Raw genomic sequence first — 27,088 nt, 5'->3', positions numbered from 1 at the left:
AATAATGTTTTATTTATATTTTTATAAACTGATTTTATGTGTCTTGGTGTGTTAGCTAAACCATTTCCAAACCTATTTGGACGTGGTTCGGCTAATTAAAACTTCATAAAGTTAAATCAGGTGTTCAGAGGTGGAATACAACAGAAACAAGAAATGATTGTTATTTTTTTCTGTACATTTGTATTTATGGTACAATTATTTAGTTTCTGCACACTTTGTGCAGAAATTAATAGTTTTAAACAATAAAACAAGCCAAATGCTTTTGCGCTGAGCTACGGAAGTCCGGAGAGGCCATGAGCTGTTGGTATAATTTTATGGATTGTTATCTTGAGATAAGATAAGTAACTTGGTATTTCAAGATAACAATTTTGTTATCTTGAGATAACAAGATAAATAACTTGTTATTTCAAGATAACAACTTTGTTATCTGGCGTTCACAAGATAATTAACTTGTTAGTTCAGGATAACAATTTTGTTATCTTGAGATAACAACATAAGTAACTCGTTTTTTTCAAGATAACAATGTTATCTTGAGAACAAGATAAATAACTTTTTATTTCAAGATAACAACTTTGTTATCTGGAGATCACAAGATAATTAACTTGTTATTTCAAGATGACAATTTTGTTATCTTGAGATAACAACCTAAGTGACTCGTTATTTCAAGATAATGTTGTTATCTTGAGATAACAAGATAATAATTCGTTATTTCAAGATAACAATTTTGTTATCTTGAGATAACAAGATAAATAACTTGTTATTTCAAGATAACAACTTTGTTATCTGGCGTTCACAAGATAATTAACTTGTTATTTCAAGATGACAATTTTGTTATCTTGAGATAACAACCAAAGTAACTCATTATTTCAAGATAACAATGTTGTTATCTTGAGATAACAAGATAATAATTCGTTATTTCAAGATAACAATTTTGTTATCTTGAGATAACAACCTAAGTAACTCGTTATTTCAAGATAACAATGTTGTGATCTTGAGATAACAAGATAATTTGTTATTTCAAGATAACAATTTTGTTATCTTGAGATAACAAGATAAATAACTTGTTATTTCAAGATAACAACTTTGTTATCTGGCGTTCACAAGATAATTAACTTGTTAGTTCAGGATAACAATTTTGTTATCTTGAGATAACAACATAAGTAACTCGTTTTTTTCAAGATAACAATGTTGTTATCTTGAGAACAAGATAAATAACTTGTTATCTCAAGATAACAACTTTGTTATCTGGAGATCACAAGATAATTAACTTGTTATTTCAAGATGACAATTTTGTTATCTTGAGATAACAACCAAAGTAACTCGTTATTTCAAGATAACAATGTTGTTATCTTGAGATAACAAGATAATAATTCGTTATTTCAAGATAACAATTTTGTTATCTTGAGATAACAACCTAAGTAACTCGTTATTTCAAGATAACAATGTTGTGATCTTGAGATAACAAGATAATTTGTTATTTCAAGATAACAATTTTGTTATCTTGAGATAACAAGATAAATAACTTGTTATTTCAAGATAACTTTGTTATCTGGCGTTCACAAGATAATTAACTTGTTAGTTCAGGATAACAATTTTGTTATCTTGAGATAACAACATAAGTAACTCGTTTTTTTCAAGATAACAATGTTGTTATCTTGAGAACAAGATAAATAACTTTTTATTTCAAGATAACAACTTTGTTATCTGGAGATCACAATATAATTAACTTGTTATTTCAAGATGACAATTTTGTTATCCTGAGATAACAACCTAAGTGACTCGTTATTTCAAGATAATGTTGTTATCTTGAGATAACAAGATAATAATTCGTTATTTCAAGATAACAATTTTGTTATCTTGAGATAACAACATAAGTAACTCGTTATTTCAAGATAACAATGTTGTGATCTTGAGATAACAAGATAATTCATTATTTCAAGATAACAATTTTGTTATATTGAGATAACGACATAAGTAACTCGTATTTCAAGATAACAATGTTGTGATCTTGAGATAACGACATAAGTAACTTGTTATCTCAAGATAACAATTTAGTTATCTTGAGATAACAAGATAATTCACTCATTATCTCAAAATAACAATTCAGAAAAAAGTCTCTGGACTTCCATACTGGGCTCTACTGTGTGTCATATCATACAATTTTAATCCAAACGAGCAAAGAAATAAAATTGAGAAGTTGCGGTAATGATTTGTCTCCTTTCCCTCAGAGTATCCACCTGTCCTTCCTGCGCACCGTGCCGCCATACTCGCACCAGGCGCACGTGTGGTTCGACATGATGCGCGAGTTCCGCTGGAACCACATCATTCTGATCGTCAGCGATGACCACGAGGGCCGAGCGGCCCAGAAGCGACTGGAGACCCTGCTGGAGGAGAGAGAGACCAAGGTGAGCTGTTCTGGGACGTCTCATAGCCACTATGTGTGTGTGTGTGTATGTGTGTGTGTGAGCGTGTGTATGCGTGTGTAACATGCGTGTGTAACGATCTCAGAAGTGTTCTATGTATGTAACTGTTTTGCTTTTCTGTTTGCGTTGAACACATCTCTCTCATGCCATGTTGTAAATGTTGGCTAACATTCTGAAGCCAAAGGCATCAACAGCGTCTAATGTGGTCTAATCTAATTAGAGTTCTGTACATTTTTTATTCATCTCACGTTGCTTTTTGCCATAGTCAAAATCTCCTGAGTCTATCCACAACAGGAGCAAAAATGAAAATCTTAACCTGGGGCTTTGCAAAGCATCACTGGCTCACAGACAGGGTAGCCTGTTTAGTAGTGCTGGGCGATATGACCTTAAATCAGTATCACGATTAATTGAATATTTTACCTCGATTACAATTAATGAACGATTACGTTGTTTTTGTTTTTTTTGTTTTTTTGCCCTCATAGTTCACTGACAAGGTTTGTACTGTAAATATGCTCTGCATATCTTAATGTAAATCGCCTCAACAGCCAGATTGGAATTCACGCGGCTTTTATGTCAATCCAACTCGACATTCATCATAATTTCACGCTGCTGAATAAACCTAATAAACATTTGGGGTGATATTCTGTACAAAATTTAGAAGCGACTGATCCAAAACCCTCTGTGTTTGAAAAGATTTAGAAAGAAATGGCCAAACGAGGCCACAGGAGAACGAGGCTGCACTGTCAAACAACAGTTAAAAGTCTGAAAGCAAAGTTTAAAGAGTCCGAGGACACGAACCAAAGAAATGACCGAATAACGCGCCCTTTTCACGGCGAGCTCCAACACATTCTGGGTGATGAGCCCAGCTGTCAGTCAGTGAAGCTTCATTATGGCTCCTGTGATGCCGGCGAAGATGAAACTGAAAGGTCTGGGAGTGACTGGCGTTCGTTGGCGGTCATGATTGTTTACCTCTGGACGAGCCACGTGAAGAATGTGAAGCACTGTTCTTTTGCGCATGCGGGTCAGTTTAGGAGCTGATCTGTTCAGACTGATGTCGCATACAGATCACATTTAAAAGATAATTTGAACAGCCAAACAAAAAAAATCTGATTTGGTGAGAAAATCGGATTTGGGCCACTTTTACCTGCTATGTGAACGTAGCCTTAACTTCCGTGTCGCAGAGTGGACGTGGCAGAGTCACGTGACTACGGTAGGGGACCATACATGATCACACAGAGTGGGAAAGGATTAACAGAATTAAAAAAAAAATTAAATAACCAACATGGGTAAGATTATGTCGGTTAGAGGTTCTGAATCGGTTTCAATTACTTTACGATTAATTGCCCAGCCCTACTGTTTAGTAGACTTAAAGCAGGGACTTTATTAGCAAGTCAGCAATGTCAGTGCAGCATGCAGAAGTGATTGCATGTGTGCTTTTGTTTTTTGATTTATTAAAGTAATGAAGCTGGAGTTATGATGGTTATGAAGTCTTCGAAGGCTCTAGACTTTATTTCCTCTGGGAAGAGCTAAATCAAGCTCCCAAATACACATTGCTCAGTGCGGTGGTAATTACTGTTGCCCTCTTTGCTGATAGAGGACATTATTAACAGTGAGACTACTTTGGTTTAGCTCCAATTAAGCTTTAACCCGACTGAGAATTGAGTTTTTTGTGGATCAATAGATTTGGCACTGTGCGTAGACTGCTGTAGATTGTGCTGAAATTCCTCGGAAAATGCTCATAAAATGGTGTTCATAAAAATGCCTTGGGAGTTTTGTAGGCCTCTTTTAATGGGGGAATGATTCATCTTGTAATTCTCCAAAGATGTGCTGTATGACACAATTAATTATGCATCCTGCTGCTTTCATATAAGATAGAGGCCTGTATACTGGCATCAACATGCCAACTGAAGGTGCAATGCTGTGTTTCATTGTGCCAGTAATTTTCATATATGATGCCGTTTGCTGAGAAGAGAATATTAGGACTGGAAGGATTTGGAATCGAACATGCCAGGCATCCCGGAAAAAAGCCAGCCGAATAATAAAAACACAGTTCATGCAGCCAAACCTTTTGGATATTGACATTGTGAAAACTGAGAACATGATGGTGCCTGGATTTGGATGAAGTAGATGTTTTTCTCTGCATCTTGGCTTCTTCTTTCAAGCTGATTCTGGCTTGCGTCCAGCTGCTTAGATGTGACTCATGCCTTCGTTATTTTCTCGCATGTGAATCAGTACACTTGGGTTTAGTAGGCTGACCATACCTGGCGTACATATTTAGTATCCAGTACAGTTTGTGAAAGCTGTTTGCACCACAGCCCAGTGTTTCCTGCAGATTTGAAATATACTTTGGTGGGGAGCCATCATGATAACATTTTTTACAATGATTATACTCAGCTTTTACACATGCACACAATTTTTCATTTACGAGACTGTGCAGGTATGTCAGTGATGTAGAAATATTAATGACACTTTTTTATTTAAAGGCTTAATTTATGTTTTTATGCCTTCTTTGAGCGTGAGTGATGTGTTGTTTCCCTGTAAAACTATATACTGCCATATAGATGCGTATAAAAACAGATGGTCTGACTTGCTGCCTTACGTTTTTTTATCTGGCATCTTTGTTAGTTCTGTAAAAGATGACGATTTGGATCCGTTTCTGAGCCTTTTTGCTCCGCTAGGTCGCCCTACGGCCTACCAGCTGATTTTATGTGCTCTGCCAGTGTTTTATGACTGACAAAAGAAACTATTATTGCTGGTAAAAGTGGTTAAATGCATGACGAAAACAGGGACGTGAGCTGGACTCGAATAAAAGATTTTATTGACTACTATAATATTGTTATCAGCTGCCAAATCTTTCTTCTAAAACATACCGAAAATCGTCACTTTCCACTTCACCTTGCCTTACACAGTACACAGAAAGATGTGTAAACATGCACTAGCAGGTCATACTGTGATCATCTAAGGATTTCATCATCTCAGTATCATCTAAATACTTTTTTTTCTTTTGTAATGTTGTGCTAGTGTTTTTAAATAGATTATTTCCAATGCTATAACCAAGGCAGCTCAGATATACTTTCCGATTGTGACTGCGGATATGCAAAAAAGTTACTCAGAGTAGGTTTTCCGTCATTTTTTAAGCATATTAATGCTTACTTGAGTAATTTCTTTTATTACTACTTTTATTTGTACTTAAGTAAATTATTACTACAGTAACAGTGCTCTTACATTACAAGCCTCATTGCTCAAAGCCCATTTTTTGCTCAAATCCGATCTCTCTGACACGATGGTTCACTCGTTTAGGTAAGTGATTCAAATCTGTCATTAATGTGAACAAACCGGCGTCCTGAAATGACCCTCATGCGCACATCCTACTCAGTAACGTCACGTGAATGAATCACGTTCATCATCAGCACAAACTAACGAGCAGAACGAGCTTCGCTGAAGATAATTAACTCTGATCAGCTCTTAGCTTCATTATTAGAGCGAGACGAAGGAGAAAAAGGGGAGATGAGCTGCTTTTCCACCGTTTACAGGCTTTAACTTCTGTCCGGCGCTGCTGCCATGGTAACGCTGAATGATGCCGTACGCGCAGTGGAAAAAAAGCACATGAATTCAGATCTGAGCGTCACATTCAGGTCACATGGCCACGAATCGGCTACGTATCCGATCTAGGACCACATATGAAAGTGGCTCAGGTCGGATTTGAAAAGATCAGATTTTTGTGTCCACACAGCCCTAAAAAAACATCAGATTTGAGACACATTAGGGCAAAAAATCTGATTTGTGCCACTTTAACCTGGTAATGTGAACGTAACCTTACTTAAGCAGGAATTTTCAGTATTTTTTCCAGGCCAAGATGAAGCAGCAATGTAACCGCAACTAGGCATGCTCTTGCTGCTCGCTCTCCTGCTGTCTCCTTCACTCTCTCTCGCTCTCTCTCCCACTCACTGACCCAAACTGCGTTCATTGTAGCGGTCAAATTCAAAATAGTTTTTTGATACAGATTAACAAAATCCTGGTGTCCCTGTTCATGAGAGCACTGCCAAAGTATAGCCTATATGTGGGAAACACTGACAGTTTCACGTTTAATAATAAAGGCAAGACTTGGTGCTATTTTCTCTTCTGGACTTTCAGGTTGTTGGTTGTTTACTGCATTTTCCCCAGCTGTTAGTCTCAACAGCAGCTGTACTGCCTTGAATTATTACAGGTCAGTTAGCATCTCTTTACAGCCCCTCTGCAGTTATGCTAGGATTATACAATCAGGAGGAGAACATCAGCTTTTTAAAGTAAAAAGCAAGGATCGAAAGTACAATCATGAATATTACTTGCTTATCCAGTGTCTCCTGATGCGTATGATGCGATGCTTGTTATTTGTGTGTTCACGGTTGATAACGTCTGTTCAGACACAAGCTCCGTTCTCCTTTACGGAATTATTTGAAAGGCCTGGCACACCAGAGTGCGCCTTTCGATTCCCTTAGCACAAGCAAGACTCATTTTCATATTGCTTTAGCTATCAGAATGTGAGCGCGTCGTCTGCAATGAGCTATTTTCAGCTGACACGCACCGTAGCGGTATTAGGCACAGTGCGGAAAGAAGAACATGTATCCTTACTGACGCTGTGTGAAGAAAACATTAGGCGCTGGACTTTGGAGGGCCCTGTCAGACACTGGGAAGATCTAGCGCTATGTCATGCATAATCAGAAGTGCAGTTAGAATCAGACTCATATCTAAGATTAGTTTGTGCTCAGTCACAGTGCAGTCATAGTGCACCACTGAGCGAGTTTATTTATGCCGCCGCGAAATGGCTCAGTCCGAGGCTGTTTCCCCCGAGGCTGCTGCCCTCAAAAATCTGAAGATGAGAAGAATGCAAGATGGTGCAGCAGAAAAAAGGCCACTGGCCTGCCTCCTAATGCACTTTCTCCATCTGCAGGCATAGAGCAGCTCATACACATTATGGCCTTCAGTGATCTTTCAACCAGTCGACATTATGACAGCGACAATAGACTCACCGCTATTGATCATAAGGCAGGTCATATGATCTGGTTTTTATTTCAGCTTTTCTGTCGTAGCACTAGAACTTGCTTGATTTTCAAAGAATACCACTGAATACTCTAAAGCCCAGGTGTCAAACACAGATTAGGCCCACCACACAATCCTATCCAGCCTGCAAAAGTATTTAAATTTTCTATTAACATTAGCCAGTTTCACAGTGTGCTGCACTACAGTCCCCAGCATGCACTGCAATGTGATTTTCTCTGACCTTTCCACCCCAACAGTCTATGGGACAGCGGTTAAACCCCAGTTCTACACAATTCTGCACAATTCCACACCAGTCATATCACCAAAATGCATTTCAGCTGCATTTCAACCAATGTAAACACCCTAACGTCAGCTCAGCAGCTTGGAAATTGAGCCCAAGTCTTAATGAACTTGCAGCAAAAAAGGATGTCAGGAGTCTAGTTAGGTAGGTTTAAAAGAATGAGCACCTGGGGACGTTTAAAATTTGAATATTTCATGTGTCAATGTAATATTTCAAGCTCTACCACAAGTGCCTATATTTTACCGCTAAGGTTTTTGCATATTTTGAATAAACAACGGCCAGTTCAGGTTACAGCACAACATTAATTAAAAAGGAAATAAACTTTTTTTTTCTCTGTCCCGCAGATTTGATGAGGTTTTGTAATATGGCCCTTTTACTGATTGAGTTTGACACCCCTGCTCTAAAGCATAGCAATACAAATGTATAGTACATGGTTTGGTCAGTGTTGTAGACTATAGGTCAGTGGTGAACAGTCTCTGATGTCTTTTGAAAAGCCCCAGTGTTAGGACTTCCAATTTGGAGCAGGAAAAAAAAAAAAATGGAGATTTGTTGGATGCTTTATTGCCCATCACTTTCAACTGTTTATAATATTCTTCTGTGTCTGCATATTTTCTCTGTGCACATTACTCATCAGAATAAAAAAAGGAACTATGAAAACCTCGACCAACTGTCCTATGACAACAAGCGAGGACCCAAGGTATACTTGCATGGTCAATGCACGCCGCCCACCAACTTTCTAAACGTAGCAACTAGAATCCAGCCCAGCCAGTCACCGGCCAACCCAGAATTGCCCTTATCTTGGTAGCACGTGTTTCTTTTTACATTGAAACTTTCTTTTTTTGTGCCCTTTATGATTTAAATAACGAATGGATTTTGTTTTGAACAGTTTAAAAGAGAGAGAAAAGTAAACACGCTCCGCTTCTATCATTATCATTTTTTTCCTAAAGGAATGCATGATTCAGATTAAAAAAACAAAAAGCGTTTGCAAGCCCATTCCTTTGTGGAGATCCGGTAGTGTGGGACATTTCGCTTTCCCAAATACTACTTCCTCCCTCTGCGCAGCATTACCTAGTTTTTCTTTTTTTTTTCCTTTTTTTCAACTGTTTTTCTTTGGGGAAATCGCGTCCCCTCACCTCTCACCCCCTTTTCTCCCGGTTTCAGTTTCCGGTTGCATTGGCCTCTCTCTCTCTCTCTCTCTACCCAAACCTCTAACATGCACGTCCTTCTCTGGAGCCTTGATAACCCTCAGTTTGCATGCGACAATACAGACGTTTTTCCCCCCCTAGCTTTTAGTTTATCCGATTCTCCTGGAGCTCTGTCATTTTTTCCTCCTTTTTCAATCCCACAAAAGAAAAGACAATCAACCAAACCTAATCGAATTAGGTGAAAGAGGCAGCATGGTTCTGGGGTGGGGGGGTAATGCCACCCTTGACTGACTGTGTGCCCCAATCCCAGGCAGATAAAGTCCTCCAGTTCAACCAAGAGACTAACTTAACTGCCCTGCTGCTGGAGGCCAAAGAGCTGGAGGCTCGGGTGATCATTCTCTCCGCCAGGTAGGACGCTGTTTACTGCGGTGAAACATTTCCTAGCTTTTGAAAATGTTTTTAATTCATGAGCGTGTTTTCTTTGTCAGCAAAAAAGCTTAATATTTAAGATTGTGGACGGCAATATCACATGTGTACATATATGACAGCAACTTCCCTTCATCAAAAAGCACCCCTATATTAATGATATCCCAATATTACACATTCTTCATTCAAACAGTCAAAAATGCAGAAATATGTAGGGTAATTTGAGGGAAGAAGCACCCCAGGGTAGGCTGTCCCCAGGATGTGAGATGTTCTCTCCTGATCAAATAATCTTGCCACTTCTCTGAACGGCTGCGTTCTAATTTATTCTGAAATTTCATCTGTAAAATTGCATTCTGTCAGTTATTCCCAGAGAAACCTTTTGGGATCCCATTTTTGATTGGATAATAGAGATCTATGCATTTATATTAACTTGTACCAGTTGTTTATATATAATATATGTATATAATAATGTATCTTTGGGGCAAGAAGTCGTCCCGAAATATGGGGTAAAAGCCACCCTTAACATGCCGCCCTGCACATAGATTTTTATCATAAAAACAGAAAATTGTTCCCTGCTAGCATTAGTGTTACATGCTAGCTGTAGCGATCATTAATTAGAATTAGGCCAAATTTTTAGATCTCTTGCTGGAGATTAGTTTCTTTTATTAAATAGATTTAAATAGGTTTACATATTAAATAATAAATATGTACAAAATAATGATTTATTCAATACACAAAAATACCTTTCAAGTGTTTCTATTTAGGTCATTATCTTTTGTCATCATTTATTAAAATGAAGTGAAATCATCGACATAAATACAAACTCAGTTCTAAAGAAGTTGGGGCAGTATGTGAAACGCAGATAAAAACAGAAAGCAGTGATTTGAAGTCTACTTTGATGTCTGTCTGAACAAAAACAGTGCTTTTATAGCTTTACACTAAATGGACATTGGGCCTTATTCACCAATCTCTTCCTAAGTTTTTTTTAAGTTTAGTCTCGAGAAAGGTCCTAAGAAAAGGTCTGTCAGTTTCATGTTGTGTTCTTAAACTGCAGAGTTGTTCACACCTTTGTGGTCTTGAGTGTAGATTCTGTTCTTACCTAAGAACGAATCCCAAATAGGAAAACATCAATGTCAGAATCTTCATAAAAACTGCATAAGTGGGTTTTAAGAAGCTATTTCTTTTTAAGAATGGTTGGTGAATGAGGCCCATTGCTCTAAAAGGGAGGCTTCTTCCACCATTTTCTTCTATATTATTTCAAACCAACAATGAAAGCATGCTCATTTATTGAAAACATTTTTTTTCAAAAGCTAGGTGCCCTAAAGTTTTGATGGGCAGTGTAAGGTGTGTCTTACACTCTACTCCTGCCATACACCAAATCAGCCTGTACAGTACAGTAGATAAGCTCCAAAAATGCCCAAATCGATCACTGTAATGGGCAAAATTAAAACATGCACTCATGCATTTTAAATTTTGTATTCTTTTCATGCCAAATCTGTGACAGGTTAACTGGGTCTCAAAGGGAGCAATAAAAGGCAATTAGTGTAGCAAGAAATAGAATGTAGTTTTTTAAAGTTCCTTCAGGACAACGGGGAAAAAAGTAATCTCTTTAATTTCTAAAACCTGTTGAAGCAGAAACCTGCGAATAGGGCAAAATAAATGAAGCAGATTTAGAAGAGGTCTTGGGGCTGTTTTGGAGGGACTATGACTAATCTGTGTTTGCCTGCAGTGAAGAGGACGCTGCTGCCGTGTACAAGACAGCACGGTTCCTCAACATGACCGGTTCAGGCTACGTGTGGCTGGTCGGAGAGCGGGAGATGTCCGGTAAAGCTCTGAGTGAAGCTCCAGACGGTACGTACGGGACCCTAAACAACAGCCCAGCAAGAGGCACTGGAAAAAGCTTTTCTGGTGTCTCTCTCAGTGTAGTCTATAGCCAACGGGGAGATTTCATTGGTGGACGTAGTGAGTGAGTTGTGGATGTTAAATGTTAAACGTTTAAGCGTTTAAACATCTTGATGTTCAAAGGTCTTAAACGAATCACGGAAGAATACACTACATTTTGGTATTTGTTAGTTGCTTAGACTTTGATAGTAGTTTTGTGGTAAGGTGCAAAGGCTGAGTGATGTATAGAAAGGAACATTCACATTTACAACCCCATTCCCAAAAAAGTTGGGACGCTGTGCAAAATGTAAATAAAAACAAAATGCAATGATGTGCAAATCAAGTAAACCCTATATTTCATTGAAAATGCTACAAAGACAACATATCAAATATTGAAACCGAGAAATTTTATTGTTTTTTGAAAAATATATAACCATTTTTAATTTGATGCCAACAATGCATTCCAAAAAAGTTGGGACGGGGCAACAAAAGGCTGGTGAAGTTGTGTAATACAAAATAAACACCTGGTGGTTAATTGGCAACAGGTCAGTGACATGATTGAGTACAAAAAGAGCAGCTCAGAGAGGCTGAGTCTGTCAGAAGTTTAAGATGGGGAGGGGTTGACTGCACAATGAAATAGTGCAACAATTCAAGAAAAACGTTTCTCAACGTAAAATAGCAAAGAACTTGGGGATTTTATCATCTACGATACACAATATCATTAAAGGATTTAGACAATTCGGAGAAATCTCTGTGTATGAGGGACAAGGCCAAAAAACAGTATTTGCTGGCTGTGATCTTTGGGCCCTCAGGCGGCACTGCCTTAAAAACAGAGATGATTCTGTAGTGGAAATCACTGCAGGGGCTCAGAAACACTTTTGAAAACCACTGTCTGTGAAAACATTTTGTCGCTGCATCCACAAATGCAAGTTAAAACTCTAAAACGCCAAGAAGAAACCATATATAAACAGGATCCAGAAACGCTGCCGCCTTCTCTGGGCCCGAGCTCATTTAAAATGGACTAAGGCGAAGTGGAAAACTGTTCTGCGGTCCGACAAATCAACATTTGAAGTTTTTTTCGGAAATCACGGACACTGTGTCCTCTGGCCTAAAGACCACTCGGCTTGTTATCAGTGCACAGTTCAAAAGCCAGTATTCATGATGGTATAGGGGTGCTTTAGTGCACATGGCATGGGTGACTGGCACATCTGTGAAGGCACCATTAATGCTGAACAATAGATACATGTCACTTTCAATAAAAACTTATCACTTTGTTGGCATCAAATTCAAAATCGGCATATTTTTCAAAAAACAATAAAATTAATCAGTTTCAGCATTTGATATGTTGTCTTTGTAGTATTTTCCTTTAAAAATATGGTCTACATGATTTGCACATCATTGCATTTTGTTTTTATTTACATTCTGCACAGCAGAAATTGGGTTGTACTTCTCAGGGTTATTTATATGATGTCAAGAACCCGGCATATGTTTTTATTCAAAATGTATGTCTGGGTTAACCTACATTACTGAATTGTACTGTATCGTGTTGATGACATTAATGGCTTGGCTCTCATGAATTTGAAAAGGGTGTTTTGCAACCCCCTCATTGATGTATTACTGATAATGGTAAGCCATGACTGCCCTTCTTATCCTGGATTTTGCACCGGTCCGTGTTAAACTTCACTCTGTGGTCACTGTTAACCCTTGAGCACAAAGTCACTTCAGACCCTTTGTCACACCTGTGTCCGGACACTTGCGGAGGCTTTGTGGTAAAATCAGCAGTGTTAAAGCAATAACTACAGCTGTTTTTCAACCTAATCTCTACATGTATAATGGAAGTCAATTCATTTTAAATATAAATGTGTTTCCTGTTCTTTCCTAAGTACAGGGAACACGTTTGAATTACAGTTCTTGTTAATCAACTACACAATATGTATATGGCAGATTGAGATTAGCTTGAAAAACACTGGAGTATTTTTACAGTAAGAACACTGTTCATTTATTAGCACTAATGATTTTACTCACGATGGATTCCTCAAGCAGGACTGAAGAATGCTGGACCCTCTTGCAACAAAAAAACCCAGCTGAAGTTGGATTTGTTCGTGAAGTATATAGTTAAGAATATATTTAAGCAGCCAATGTTTGCTTTCACTGACTCACTCATTGCCCAGTCTGTAAGATAGGTAGAAATTCTCCAATGCTGAGCAAATCCAGCCTCAAGGGCCCCTGGATCCATCTTGAGCAAAATGCCTAATGAAGTTGGTCCTAAGTAGGGATGGGTATGCATAATCAGCTAACCAAGTCCTGCTATTCAACTAGCAAAATACTGCTTGAAATTTTTCTTGATTGTTGGGGTTTCGATTGAATCCATTGCGTGGCAATGTTGCTATACGTTGTAGACAAATTTAGACCAAACACAACCCCATTCAGTTTCTATTATACAGCTGTGAATAATTAATGTACATTTCAGACTGTTCATTTTTTAATTTGGGATGTTTTTTGAATGTTAGAGTACACACACAAGTGCCATCACTAGTCTTAAGATATCTAAACATTATACTGTTTTGAGATCCACTTCATCTTATTTGATACGTTATCACTCCTTATTTGAAACTGGCTTTTTGCCCATCATGGCTGTGCAAAGGCCCTATGGGTCTTTTTTAATTGGAAAGGGTTCCTAAATGCCAGAAGCCATCCAGCCTGCTCATTGGTTTATTTTGATCTTGACGCACACGCAGGCTTGATTGGCCTCCAGCTCATCAACGGCAAGAATGAGTCGGCCCACATCAGTGACGCAGTGGCGGTGGTGGCTCAGTCCATACAGGAGCTGTTTGAGAAGGAGAACATCACTGAGCCGCCTCGAGGCTGCGTGGGCAACACCAACATCTGGAAGACTGGGCCGCTCTTTAAAAGGTCAGGATGGGTCGCAACCACAGCGCGACTGTGTGTAGGGAAAAGGATCAGTTCATAATCTGAGTCATGACATGATGTGTGCATTCAGCTGGGAGGCTTATGTCTGATTCAAGATTGCCCTTTTAAGTGGTTCACGGAGGTTTGTTTCTGTGATTAGGACAAGAATGTACCTTGGTATTCTTCCTTAACATGCACGTGAGAGAAAGTGAGCAAATCACAGCCATATCCATAAGACACCAACCACTGTTTCCCTCTCAACTGTAGAGTCCTGATGTCATCAAAATATCCAGAAGGCCTTACAGGCCGTGTGGAGTTTAATGACGATGGAGACAGGAAGTTTGCCCATTACAGCATCCTCAACTACCAGAAGAGCAGACTGATCCAAGTTGGAATTTACAATGGAACTCAGGTATGCAGATTTCACTTCTGTTCAGTTATTCTGTTCATATGTCTTGAAATACTCTTATGTATCATTTTTAAATCAGTCAGTTTTAGCCAGTATCATCCACCTACAGTCAAATGCAAACATTTTGGTGAAAATAAGTTAATACATCCTCTACAACCCATGTCCAAACACAAGGTCATCAATTCAAACCAGCCCTCGCTGTTTGTTATTTTGATTTCCTATTAATATGAGCCCATTTCACAATCAGCAGCACTACAATCCCCAGCATGCACTGCAACGTAATTTGCACTGACACGCCACTCCCAACAACAGTCTATGGGACAGTAGTTTTTACCCAATTGCCCATGTCATATCACCAAGCACACGTTTTAGCTGCAGTTCAACCAACATAAACACTGTAAACACTACAAACACAGGAGCTCAGAAACAGATCCAAAGAATTAATGAACTTGCAGCAAACACAATATGTCAGGTGTCGAGACCAAGCACACAGGTCGGTTTAAAAGACCTACACCCTGGGGACATTTAAAGAGATCTAATAGTTTTCTGTAGCTAATGTAGCCTAAATATATCAGTGTAATATTTGAAGGTTTACAAGTGGCTATATTTTGCTGTTGATGTTTTGGTGTATTGAAATATAAACGCTCTCCGACCCTCTGATTTTTTTAGTTTTTTTAATAAGGCCCTTTTAGTGGTTGAGTTTGATACCCCTGCTCTACAAGAACAAACTTCTGCACAATTTAATGCATAATTGCTGTTTATTTGCTGTATTTAACACATTGGGGAAAAAATAAAACATAAAATATGGAATGTGCAAAAGTTTTATAATTTTATTATTTGTTTTATTTTATTATTTAATAGAAATACAAATTGTGCATTAAAATGTACAGAAAATACCATATTTAAGTTTGTTGTCTGTAGAGGATGTGTAAACTTATTTTCACTTCGAAAATTAACAAAATATGTCATTTGACCAGGGGTGTTTAAAATTTTGCCTACATCTGTACTTTGTCTTTTCACTCACTGGTCACTTTATCTGCCATGATGGTCCACTGTAGGGGGGTTACAATTACAGACTGTAGCTCATCTGTTGACATTAAGGTTCAAGATTCAGTATTTATTCGTCTATTTTCATGTATCATAAAAATGTTCCTCAGTGTGCTCATAACAGTGAAAACAGGTACAATATACAATATACGGTATGATCATAAGCTCATAAGGACTGCTGCATTACATCCAAAATAAAATCGCAGATGCATTTAGGACATACAATAACAAACCTTAAAATATTTTTACAGGAGTAATTTTGTACATTTGTTAGCACCCCTCTACCCCTTTCATTTCTGACCACAGGAATCCATGTTGTCCAGATATTATTTGGGTGGAGGTCAATTTTCAGCACAGAAGTGGCACTGACATGGTGCGATGTGTGGTGCTGGTACGAGTGTTTCGGACACAATGGGGATGCTGGAATTTTTAAATAGTATCACTGCTAGGTTGAGAATGAACCGCCACGCAAAATTATCCAGACAAGAGCGGCTCTTTGCTCAGAAACTGATTACTGATGAAGGGCTAGAGGATGGCTAACACTAACTGTGGTGAAGCTGCATTTCACATTCAAAATCACATTATAAGAAGTACTTTTAGGCCATTTTGAGCTCATTTTTAGCTTTCTCTTCCCTCAGGTGGTGTTGAACAAACAAAGGAAGATCATCTGGCCTGGAGGAGAGACGGAGAGGCCCAGAGGTTTCCAGATGTCTACAAGGCTAAAAGTACAGTATCTGTTAGAGATCATTCTTAATTTTCAGATGTCCTCAACTGTGAAAGGACATTTCAGAGAAGCATGTGGGGAAGGACACATTGAAGACAAGAGGCAAAAAGTGGCTATTTTTGCTTTTAATCTACTTCACCTGTAATGACACCATTTCTTAATGCTGTTTGCACTCGCTTGGCAACACAGGCGGCACTGTGCTTCTTTTATATAGTGATAGAAAACACGATAGCACACAGAAACCAATTCCATATGCTGTTCAATTTTACCATGACCAACATAGACATGCAGAAGGCCCAACTACTGTGGTGACAGATTTGAATGAGTTAAAGACAGTTGATGACATTTTTTGGATGATTCAGACCTAAACCAAAGGAAGCCCTTAATTACTGACTTCTGTTTCCATTATCTGGTTCATTGCAGATAGTCACCATACATCAGGAGCCCTTTGTGTATGTGAAACCGACTTTGCAGGATGGGACCTGCAGGGAAGAGTTTACACCCAATGGAGTCTTAATTAAAAAGGTGATCTGCACTGGACCAAATGAGACCATCCCAGGTAACACAACAGGGACGTTTATGATAGCACTGTGCTTTACTCCGCCCGCCAACTGGAGATGCATACATATATATGCAGTAGGTATCTATATATGTATGCATGCAGCTGAGTGTGCGAGCGTGACAGTGGCGGCGTATGTGTGTGCGCGCGAATGTGTGTAAGCATGTGTTTGGTCTGATTGGGCGTGTAAACTTGTGTGTGGCTGTGTCTGCTCTGTGCAAACTGTGCGTGTCTCGTTTGCAAACTATGCAGACGTGTGCTGTATGTGTGTGCGCTTTCCACCGTAGTGTGTCCTGTGTATTAGTCTTGTGCTTCAGCTTATGTGAGCTACAGATTGTCTGCTTGAGTTTGGTTGTTTTAGATGCTGATGTGCCTTTGGGGACAAAGTTAATTTTTTTTTTTTTATTCATTTATACATGGAAAATTATTATCAATTTAATTTCAATTCAAGCAACTCAGAACCACTGAGATTTCACAATGCTGGGATTAAAATATATCCACTGAAATATACACATATGTCAGATAAATATTTGTTATCGAATGAGTTGTCTGAGTTGGATTGGAATTCAGCCCCATCCCAGTGACAACATCAAGGTACTCATGCATCCAAAACTGACACAGGACCTGCTTTGGAGGGGAATTCAGCCAATTTTTAAAAAAATATTGCATAATTCAACTGTTGAGATGTAAATAAAGTCAATTTGGAGTGATTTGATGTGAAATGTAGAGAAACTTTACAGCGGTGGTGTGCATCTGTCTTCTGAGTTCTGAAAGAAAAAAAATAAGAAAAAATCTGAAAAAATAAGTTTTCTTTGGGGGGCTGTTTTGCCTCACGACGGCTTATATGTACCTCTCCCCCATAAATATGTTTAATAAATATATGTTTTTGGCTAGAACCTCATCAAACAATGTTTCAGGCGTCAGGCAGTATATTCAAAACTCTCTGTGAGGAAAAGCTTCAGACGTCTGGTTCCTATCACCACCACTACGAAGAATTCACTCGGCAAGTGTCTCTAAAACGGAACATTTCACATTGACCCACTCTTTGTTTGCATATTAATCATTTAATTATGCAGAAATAAAAAAAAACATTGGTGGAATCCCCCTTTATGAGTGAATGGTGAGAGAACAGCGGGCTTATAAAACAAAAATCTCTCCACATTTCCTTCTTTCAGATGGATTGAAATTTCACCTTTTCTGGTTTGGTTACAGGACGCCCAATAGTGCCTCAGTGCTGCTATGGATTCTGCATTGACCTGCTGATTAAGCTGGCCATGACTATGAACTTCACCTATGAGGTCCACCTGGTGGCTGATGGGAAGTTTGGAACGCAGGAGAGGGTGAGTTTTCATAAAAGTCTACAGTGTCTTACATCACAACAGGGCAGTAAAAGAGCCGCATGAGGCTCCGGAGCTGCATGTTGCTGCTGTGCTCCCTGCACTAGGCTATGTCATTTGATCATGTAAAAAAAGCTGCAGATTGCTTTTTACTCAGCTGTGGACTGATTCTCTGAAGGAAAAAACACTTTCGAAGAAGGCATGAGGGTGTTTGACCATGAAATGGGCAACTAGTGAAAAGTTGGGGGATGGAAATAAATGTGAGACTTATTCTGCAGTGGCTTGGTGGTGAGGACCAAGCTCACACACTGAACAAGCCAAAAAGAGCTGTAGGGGTTTTATCTGGCAACCTGCAAACCACTAGGCCCACAGTGAGAGAACAGTTTAATCCATTTGCGGTTATTGTAATTGTATTGACATTTAAATTTATTTTCAAACAATTATTTAAAATGACTTATCCGATTTTACTACCACCACATTTAGGTTTAACTAGGCACTTTACTACGTATCGCTGTTGTCAGAACAAAACCTCGTATCTCCAAAATGGTAACTTCACAGGAGAAGAAAAAAATACTTTACTTTTAATGTAAATCAATAGAACCAGACCTTTTTTCCAAGTAATTTTGGGCCGTTTCTTTTTGTCCGTTTATTATGAAATTTACACACAATGTGAATGGCAGCACGCATTTTCAAATTATGTCAAAACTAAAAAACAACAAAAAATGGAGATACAAGGTTTTGTTCCGACAGGAGCGATATTTATCTTCAGTTTAGTCTGCTTTTACATAGGATACAGACGTAAAGCTGAATTCCTCTTAGTTCAGTCTAGTACAGGGCTCAACTCACATTCACTGAGGTTTTACTCCAGTAATTACATGTTGTAAGACTGAACATTCAGACTTACTCTGCCCACTCCCTTTGTTTCTTTTTAAACCATTATCCAGCTCTGTGAGTCTAATAATGTCTTTTTTTAACTTGGCCTCAGGTGAACAACAGCAACAAGAAGGAGTGGAACGGCATGATGGGAGAGCTCCTGAGTGGCCTTGCAGACATGATTGTGGCTCCGTTGACCATAAACAATGAACGAGCTCAGTACATAGAATTCTCCAAACCGTTCAAATATCAGGGACTCACCATCCTCGTGAAAAAGGTACATCTCTTCCCCTCAAACTCAGTGCTCTGCTTTGGCCTTGAAACCCATTTCTCACAGTACGCAGTAAGTCTGCAAAAAATGTCGGATGTGTGTGAATAATGTCGCTCCGATTTCAAGGGAATTACTATGTAACACCATCACTGTCATTATTAAATAGGAGGATTAGACTTGGTAGAGACTTAAGACTGGGGGTAATGCCCCTCATCTGTGTAGCATGTAACAGAAGTGTTACATAGACTCCTAAAGTTTGGGGACACCTTTGAAATGTGAAATTTCACACTATTACTTTTTTAATTAAGTGAGAAAAATACCTGTTAACATAGCAGAGCTGTTGTCTGTCGCTCTAAAATTCTATTTATACTCTTCATGTTCATTGAAGTATGTTCCTTGGTATGAAGAGCAAGTTTTGCTCAGTCATGATTTGACAGTTTTCCAAACTATTTTTAAAAGCTCGTATTAACACTCTTTTGGCCCAAAGGTGGTTTAAACACCTGAAATGTTAAGAGCCCTGCTGAATGCTGACATCAAAACAAGCAACAAGGGGTGGGCTTTGGCATTCTTCCCAAGATAGCATTGTCATAGGTATCGCCATTAATATTTGTTGTTATATTTATTATATTTATATTTTCCTCTAAAGAAACCTGTATAGTCTTTAATATATTAAGCTATTGCAAAAAGAAAACACACTAATTTGTATTGGAACATTTTTAAACTATATATATATATATATATATATATATCCCTATGGCAGCCCAGTATTATACACCGATCAGGCATAACATTACGACCACCTCCTTGTTTCTACGCTCATTGTCCATTTTATCAGCTCCACTTACTATATAGGTGCACTTTGTAGTTCTACAGTTACAGACTGTAGTCCATCTGTTTCTCTGCATACTTTGTTAGCCCCCTTTTACCCTGTTCTTCAGTGGTCAGGACCCCCATGGCCCTCACAGAGCAGGTACTATTTGGGTGGTGGATCATTCTCAGCACTGCAATAACACTGATGTGGGGGCGGTGTGTTAGTTTGTGTTGCGCTGGTCTGAGTGGATCAGACACAGCAGTGCTGCTGGAGTTTTTAAACACTGTGTCCACTCACTGTCCACTCTATTAGACATTCCTATCTTGTCAGTCCACCTTGTAGATGTAAAGTCAGAGACGATAGCTCATCTGCTGCTGCACAGTTTGTGTTGGTCATCTCTAGTCCTTCATCAGTGGTCACAGGACGCTGCCCACAGGACACTGTTGGCTGGATATTTTTGGTTGGTGGACTATTCTCAGTCCAGCAGTGACACTGAGGTGTTTAAAAACTCCAGCAGCACTGCTGTGTCTGATCCACTCGTACCATCGCAACACACACTAACACACCACCACCACATCAGTGTTACTGCAGCGCTGAGAATGATCCACCACCCAAATAGGACCTGCTCTGTGAGGGTCCAGTGAAGTACAGGGTAAAAGGGGGCTAACAAAGTATGCAGAGAAACAGATGGACTACAGTCTGTAACTGTAGAACTACAAAGTGCACCTATATAGTAAGTGGAGCTGATAAAATGGACAATGAGCGTAGAAACAAGGAGGTGGTCATAATGTTATGCCTGATCAGTGTATATAAGTTTGACTTCTGATTTCTATGTTCTTGCATTAGTGCTCTTTCCTGTTGATGGTCTTATGTATAAATGTCTGGGATAAGAGTGTCACTGTGCTGTCTGTTGCAGGAAATCCCTCGCAGTACACTGGACTCGTTCATGCAGCCGTTCCAGAGCACGCTGTGGCTGCTGGTGGGTCTGTCGGTGCATGTGGTGGCGGTGATGCTTTACCTACTAGACCGGTTCAGGTACAATAGGGGGGTGGGTGGTCAGTATGACTTGTTGTGTCTTCCATGTGGGGCATCTCCCAGGTGTCTCATCATTTTGAGTCTGTTTCTCTGACCGGGGTCAGGGGGACACAAAGAGTCTTTGTTTACAGGTAGTCATGGGAAAGGTCGAATCATTATCGCTGTCGGCTTGGAGGTGATTGGCTGTTCTCTTCTGTCTCTCTCATCGACACACACACATACACAGATGTTTGCTTTTATACCCTGTCAGGATGTTATGTTTAAAAATAATATGTCCCAAATGTATAGTTGATGCCTGACAGATTAACTGTTTTGATGATGGTGGTGGAGAGTGTTGTATAACATGTCAGTCCAGAATCTCCCATGTCTTGAACTGGTTTGAGATCTGCTTACTGTGAAGGCTTTAGCATATGATTTACATCAATTCCATACTCATCAAGTGACTCCTCGTGCCCTGTGGGAATGGCCCAGCCATGGTCATCCTGGAGGACACCTCTTCCATCAGGATAGAAATGTTTAATATTATTCATTTTCGGTGACCCTTCCCTCTAAGGGGACAGGTGGACCCAAACTATGCCAGCTATGCCCCCCGACAGCATAAAAGAGCCAACGGTCCCCCTCAGTGTAGGGCTCAAGCCTTCAGACCTGCGCTGTTATCTTGATGTCTACTGCACATGCACTCGCCCACTTGTGGAGAACATGGTGCAGGATGATTCCCCTGACCGTATCACTGTTTTCCACATCTCTGTAGTCCAGTGTTTATGGTTTTTATACTACTGAATTCACCATAACATCCCTGTCTATGTAGTTATGGATGGACTGTTCTAGTTGATACAATCTGATCACGTCCTGCATCGACATTCTCAGTAACAGTAGTTGCTCTTCTGGTTTTCCTACGTATCCAGCTCTGTTTACTGAAGTCTTTCCTACAGATCTAAATGCAGATTTCACTTTAATCACAGTTTCTACTGAAACACTCGTCTGTGCAGCTGTCTTTGTGACTCCTGCCATTTGTGCCTCAGTAATGAACCCTTTTTGAAAGTCACTTAAATCTTTTCCTCTTGATAAAAAATGGAGGACTTCTCCTACTCAGCTTTTTATACAGGCCACAGATGATGGTAGGATATTTAATGCTTAACTGTATCATGCAGTCTGTCTGGAACCATCTGCACTCGTTATGTTTCTCCACTGTTTTATTCCGGTTTTTCCCTTAATTTGTCACCTGTCCGTATGTAATGCATAAGTCCCATGTTCACCGATCAGCCATAACATTAAAAACCTCTTGTTTGCACTTTACAGTCATGTGAAGAAGTAAGTGCACTCCATGAAAAATGTACAATTTTTCAGCATATTTGGACAGATAGATATCTGACCTTCATTTAAACAGTGTTGATAGATAAAGGTGATATAATTTACAAGTGGCACTTAAAATAAATATTTTTGTCATCCTTTATGTAGTTGAAATATTCAGAAATGCAGTGTCTTTGTGTGGAAAAAGTAAGTACACCCCTATATATCTTCTTCAAAAGTGTCAAATTGAAAGCAGGTGCTAATGACTAGAACACTGTTAGAGAATGTCTTGGAGGAACCTGTCTTATTTAAACCTCTGACGTCTGCTCTGGTTTGCTCTTAGGTATTGGAGTGTGTGGTGTGGTATCATCATGCCTAGATCAAAAGAGCTCTCTAAGGTCTTCATAAAGAAAGTTGTAGATGCCTATGAGACTGGGAAGGGTTTTGAGAAGCGTTTACAAAATATTAGAAATCAGTCCTTCCACTGTCCAGAAGATCATCTAAAAGTAGAGAAGATTTAAAATGACTGCCAAATTGTCCAGACCAGGCCGCCCGGCAAATTTCATCCAAGAGCAGACTGTAGGATGCTAAAAGAAGTCTTTAAGAACCCAACATTTCATCACTGGATCTGTAAGTAGCTCTTGCCACTGAAGATATCAATGTATATGCATCTACCATTAGAACGACGCTGCACAAATTTGACCTACATGGGAGGTGCGCCAGCTAAAGTTTGCTGATCAATATTTAGGCAGGGACCAGGACTTCTGGAACAATGTGCTTTGGACAAGCAAGTCAAAGATAGAGTTGTTTGGCCACAGAACCGTAAGCCATGTTTGGCGAAAACCAAAGACTGCAATGAGATCTGAAGAACTTCATTCCACTTGTAAAGCATGTTATGGTTTGGGGCTGCTTTGCTGGCCAACTTGCACAGTAGAGTCGATTGTGAATTCTCTTTCATCTTCCAGCAAGGCCATCTGCCAAAATGTAGAAGCTGAAGAAATGGACCTTCCAACAGGATAAAGATCCCAGACTAAAGTTTGCTAATCAATATCTAGGCAAGGACCAGGACTTCTGGAACAATGTGCCATGGACAAGCAAGTCAAAGAGTTGTTTGGCCGCAGTATGAGAAGCCATGTTTGGTGAAAACCAAGGACTGCATTTGATCAGAGGAACTTCATTCCTACTTTAAAGCATGGTGGTTTAAATGTTATGGTTTGGGGCGGCTTTGCTGGCCAACTTGCAACCATACAATCAGCTATGAATTCTGTTTCATAACAGAGGGTGCTTGCGGAGAAAGTGAGGCCATCTGCCAAAATGTTGAAGCTGAAGAAATGGGCCTTCCAACAGGATAAGGATCCCAAACATACAAGAAAATCCACCAAGGAATGGCTCACAAGGAAGAAATGGAGGGTTGTGGAATGGCCTAGTCAAAGCTCAGATCTGAATCCCATTGAAATGCTGCTACATTCAAGAAGTCCCTCAAACATTGCACAGTTGAAATGATTCTGCATGAAGGAGTGGGTAGATTCCAGGAACTGTTAGACAGTTATAAGAAATACCTACATTAAGTTGTTTTTGCCAAAAGGGGCAATGCGAGTTTCTGAAACCAGGGGTGTAGTTACTTTTTGAACAGGAAAAAGAGATCTCAGATTATTTAGCTTTTAATAAAGGATTGCAGAGTTAAATTTTCCTCGTTCTTTTGTTTTATTATCAGTCATCTATACATATTGTTTAGCTGATGATCAAATACTGATATGTCAATACCAAACGTCAAAAAAAAAAAAAAAATTAAAAGCCTAACTCTACATCTAACCCTACTGAAATGAAATATGTAGCTTTTGTAAAAAGTACTTTAGCCTGTTACAGGGCTATTTTGCTGGTTCTGATCAGGCAGTTTACCCCAGTTTTCTCAGTTTTTGATACATAACCAGGATATTTTTATGTCCTAAAAATGCATGAAAACAAACCAGCCATGCACGCAAACAAACACAGACTAATTTTCTTCTCTGTTCCCTCTTCTTCTTCCGTCTCTACAGCTTGCTTCCTCATTTGTGATGTTTATCTCTGAACACTGACCATCTATCTCTGTTTTGAGATGGTGGTGTTGTCGTCATTGTTGATGGGAATCTAGGTGATAGTAAGAGGCTTGAAATGTTTGTAATTCTTACTCATTGCGCTCTGTCTCACCTCGTTTTCCCAGCCCGTTTGGAAGGTTTAAAGTAAACAGTGAAGAAGAAGAAGAAGATGCCCTCACCTTATCTTCAGCTATGTGGTTCTCCTGGGGAGTCTTGCTGAACTCCGGAATTGGAGAAGGTGACACTTTTTCAAATTTAGTTGGCTAGTAGTGTTTTTTCTGCTCAAATTGAAAAGGACCAAGCTACAGTGTAGCCTGTAAATAATTGAACACTGACACAGTTTTTGTTTTGGCTGTATACTCTGACACATTCATTTGAAAAAGGAAACAATGACTGTGAAGTTACGGTGCCTAATGTCTGGAACAGATTACAAAGGTAAAATTTGCAGTTGGAGTCTGTTGCAGGTGTCTCTCAACATGAGAACCAGAGAAGTGTCAGTACCAGAAAAACAGGCCTTTATGAAGCTGACAAATTGGAATAATTGCCCAAACATTTGGGGTATTAAAATCCCTTATTTGTGAAACAGCAGGAACGCACTGCCAAAATTAGCAACAGACTTGACAGACCATGAAAATCCACAGTAGGGAGTGAACAAAGAATGTTAAACGGATTTTGAACAATATCCAGGATGTAGGCATAGATATGTCACCGACTACTAAGAAGAACAGAATACACCAGCATGGCATCAGGTATGGTGGAACTGGATCACTTGTCACTTGTGATGATGTTACTGCCAAAAGCATCAGCGGGACGAATTCGGAAGGGAGCAGAAGTGTCTGATACTTGAGACCCAGTCAGATCAGATCCAACCAAAAGCCTCAAAACTCACAGGACACTGTGCAGCTGGACAGTGACCCAATACATGCTACTAAAGCAAAGCTGACCAGAAATGTCACTAAGATATTTTGCACATTAACCTGATAGTCATTGTTTGATTTCAAAGCAAGTGTGCTAGAGCCAAAACAAACGTGATGGTGTCACTGTCTAAGTACTTTAAATTTAAGTTATCTTAAGTTTTTTCTTCATTAAAATCATAGCATTACAGATACAGGAGGGAAAAAACACTCTAAACATGATATGAGTGTGCTGCGGTGAGTCGTCCCGTAAAGCCTGAAATAATAACTTAAAGTCAGAGGAGTCGGGTCGGATTTGGAGGGAGTTTTTCAGACCACGTGATACGTCTTTATGTATTAACGTCATACTCAAAAAGGCTCACATAGAAGGTCTGGCTCAGTGTTTAGGTCTCAAACGCAAAATCAACATTATACTGATAAAGATATGATGACAGTAGTGGATCATTTACTCACGTCCTAGAATGACATGTTGTTCACCAAGTTTTGACTGAGTTCTCGTTGACCACTTTTTAAATGTACTCACAATCATCAGATTCATCCGCTCAGGGAGTCTGAAGCACAAATTTACTAATTATTCTTCTTCATCTTGCATGCAGTTACACATATCCACCAGAAATCCCAAAACTTACACAGTGTAGCATTAAGGACTGCAGTGTTTATAGATGTTTTAAGGAGACCATCTGCCTGACTTATGTCTATTTTTTTACAAGCGTTCTTAGATTTTTTTTTTTTGCCAAAAAATGCTAACGTCTCTAATAACAAGTTAAAGGAAATGGAGCCAGTAGGTAAAAATGTGCATAATGTGCTGTTTACCTTCCTCTACATTGTCTTTATTATTAACTACAGTAACATTTTGAGGAGTAGTATCCCTTGTTTTAAATCCTAATATTCTGTTGGTTCTGTATCTGTCTGTCACTATCTAGGCGCCCCGCGCAGCTTCTCAGCGAGAATCTTGGGTATGGTGTGGGCTGGCTTTGCTATGATCATTGTAGCATCCTATACTGCCAACCTGGCTGCCTTCTTGGTGCTGGACCGGCCTGAGGAGCGCATCACCGGCATCAACGACCCAAGGGTATGTTCCTAATCACATCGAAGTAGGTTTAGAGTGCTACATTTTCTGGTCACAATACTTCATGTAATAGAAAAAACCTGATAGTTGCTCTCTCACTGCCTTGATCAGTGGTAGTGCATCTTATCTTTATCTCATTATCTCCAACTCAAGATGATGGTCCTATTGCGTTGTCTGTTTTCAGCTGAGGAACCCATCAGACAAGTTCATCTACGCCACAGTGAAGCAGAGTTCAGTGGACATCTACTTCCGGCGCCAGGTCGAGCTGAGCACCATGTATCGGCACATGGAGAAGCACAACTACGAGAGCGCCGCTGAGGCCATCCAGGCCGTTCGGGACAAGTAAGCGGCGGGCATGGCCGCTGGGTCAGTCAAGGAGTCTTTGGCCTTTGGGTCTCAGGTGTTTTCAATCATCGTCTGCATTTATGGCTTCAGGCCTTAGCACACAACCCAGGGGATGCCTGATTATGTCTCTCTTACTCACATAAAGGATTAGGAGAATAGGAACACCACTTTTAGGTTTGTACATCTCGAAGGGAATCCAATGGGGGACAAATGTCCACTTGTCC

The 27,088-nt window shown here is 39.5% G+C and overlaps 1 protein-coding gene across 6 annotated transcripts in view; it reads left to right on the top strand.

Moving 5' to 3' along the window:
* grin1a (glutamate receptor, ionotropic, N-methyl D-aspartate 1a) overlaps window positions 1-27,088 on the top strand; it is a 52,655-nt gene that overhangs the window by 12,430 nt on the left and 13,137 nt on the right. For 2 of the 6 annotated variants that reach the window (XM_036588027.1, XM_036588023.1), the window contains exons 3-16: window positions 2,229-2,405; window positions 8,378-8,440; window positions 9,199-9,296; window positions 11,044-11,165; window positions 13,934-14,108; window positions 14,373-14,517; window positions 16,200-16,286; window positions 16,709-16,844; window positions 18,057-18,184; window positions 19,167-19,331; window positions 21,053-21,171; window positions 24,662-24,774; window positions 26,374-26,522; window positions 26,704-26,861. In XM_036588027.1, the coding sequence (XP_036443920.1) occupies window positions 2,229-2,405; window positions 8,378-8,440; window positions 9,199-9,296; window positions 11,044-11,165; window positions 13,934-14,108; window positions 14,373-14,517; window positions 16,200-16,286; window positions 16,709-16,844; window positions 18,057-18,184; window positions 19,167-19,331; window positions 21,053-21,171; window positions 24,662-24,774; window positions 26,374-26,522; window positions 26,704-26,861 (1,835 nt within the window). Of the gene's footprint in view, window positions 1-2,228; window positions 2,406-8,377; window positions 8,441-9,198; window positions 9,297-11,043; window positions 11,166-13,933; window positions 14,109-14,372; window positions 14,518-16,199; window positions 16,287-16,708; window positions 16,857-18,056; window positions 18,185-19,166; window positions 19,332-21,052; window positions 21,172-24,661; window positions 24,775-26,373; window positions 26,523-26,703; window positions 26,862-27,088 lie in introns of all 6 variants that reach the window. The other 4 variants (XM_036588025.1, XM_036588028.1, XM_036588026.1 and 1 more) reach the window with 3 other exon arrangements.

Source organism: Colossoma macropomum, unplaced genomic scaffold (assembly GCF_904425465.1).
Source record: "Colossoma macropomum unplaced genomic scaffold, Colossoma_macropomum, whole genome shotgun sequence".
Taxonomy (NCBI): Eukaryota; Metazoa; Chordata; class Actinopteri; order Characiformes; family Serrasalmidae; genus Colossoma; species Colossoma macropomum.
Note: the sequence above shows the minus strand (reverse complement) of the source record. Positions and strands in the feature narration are given on the sequence as shown.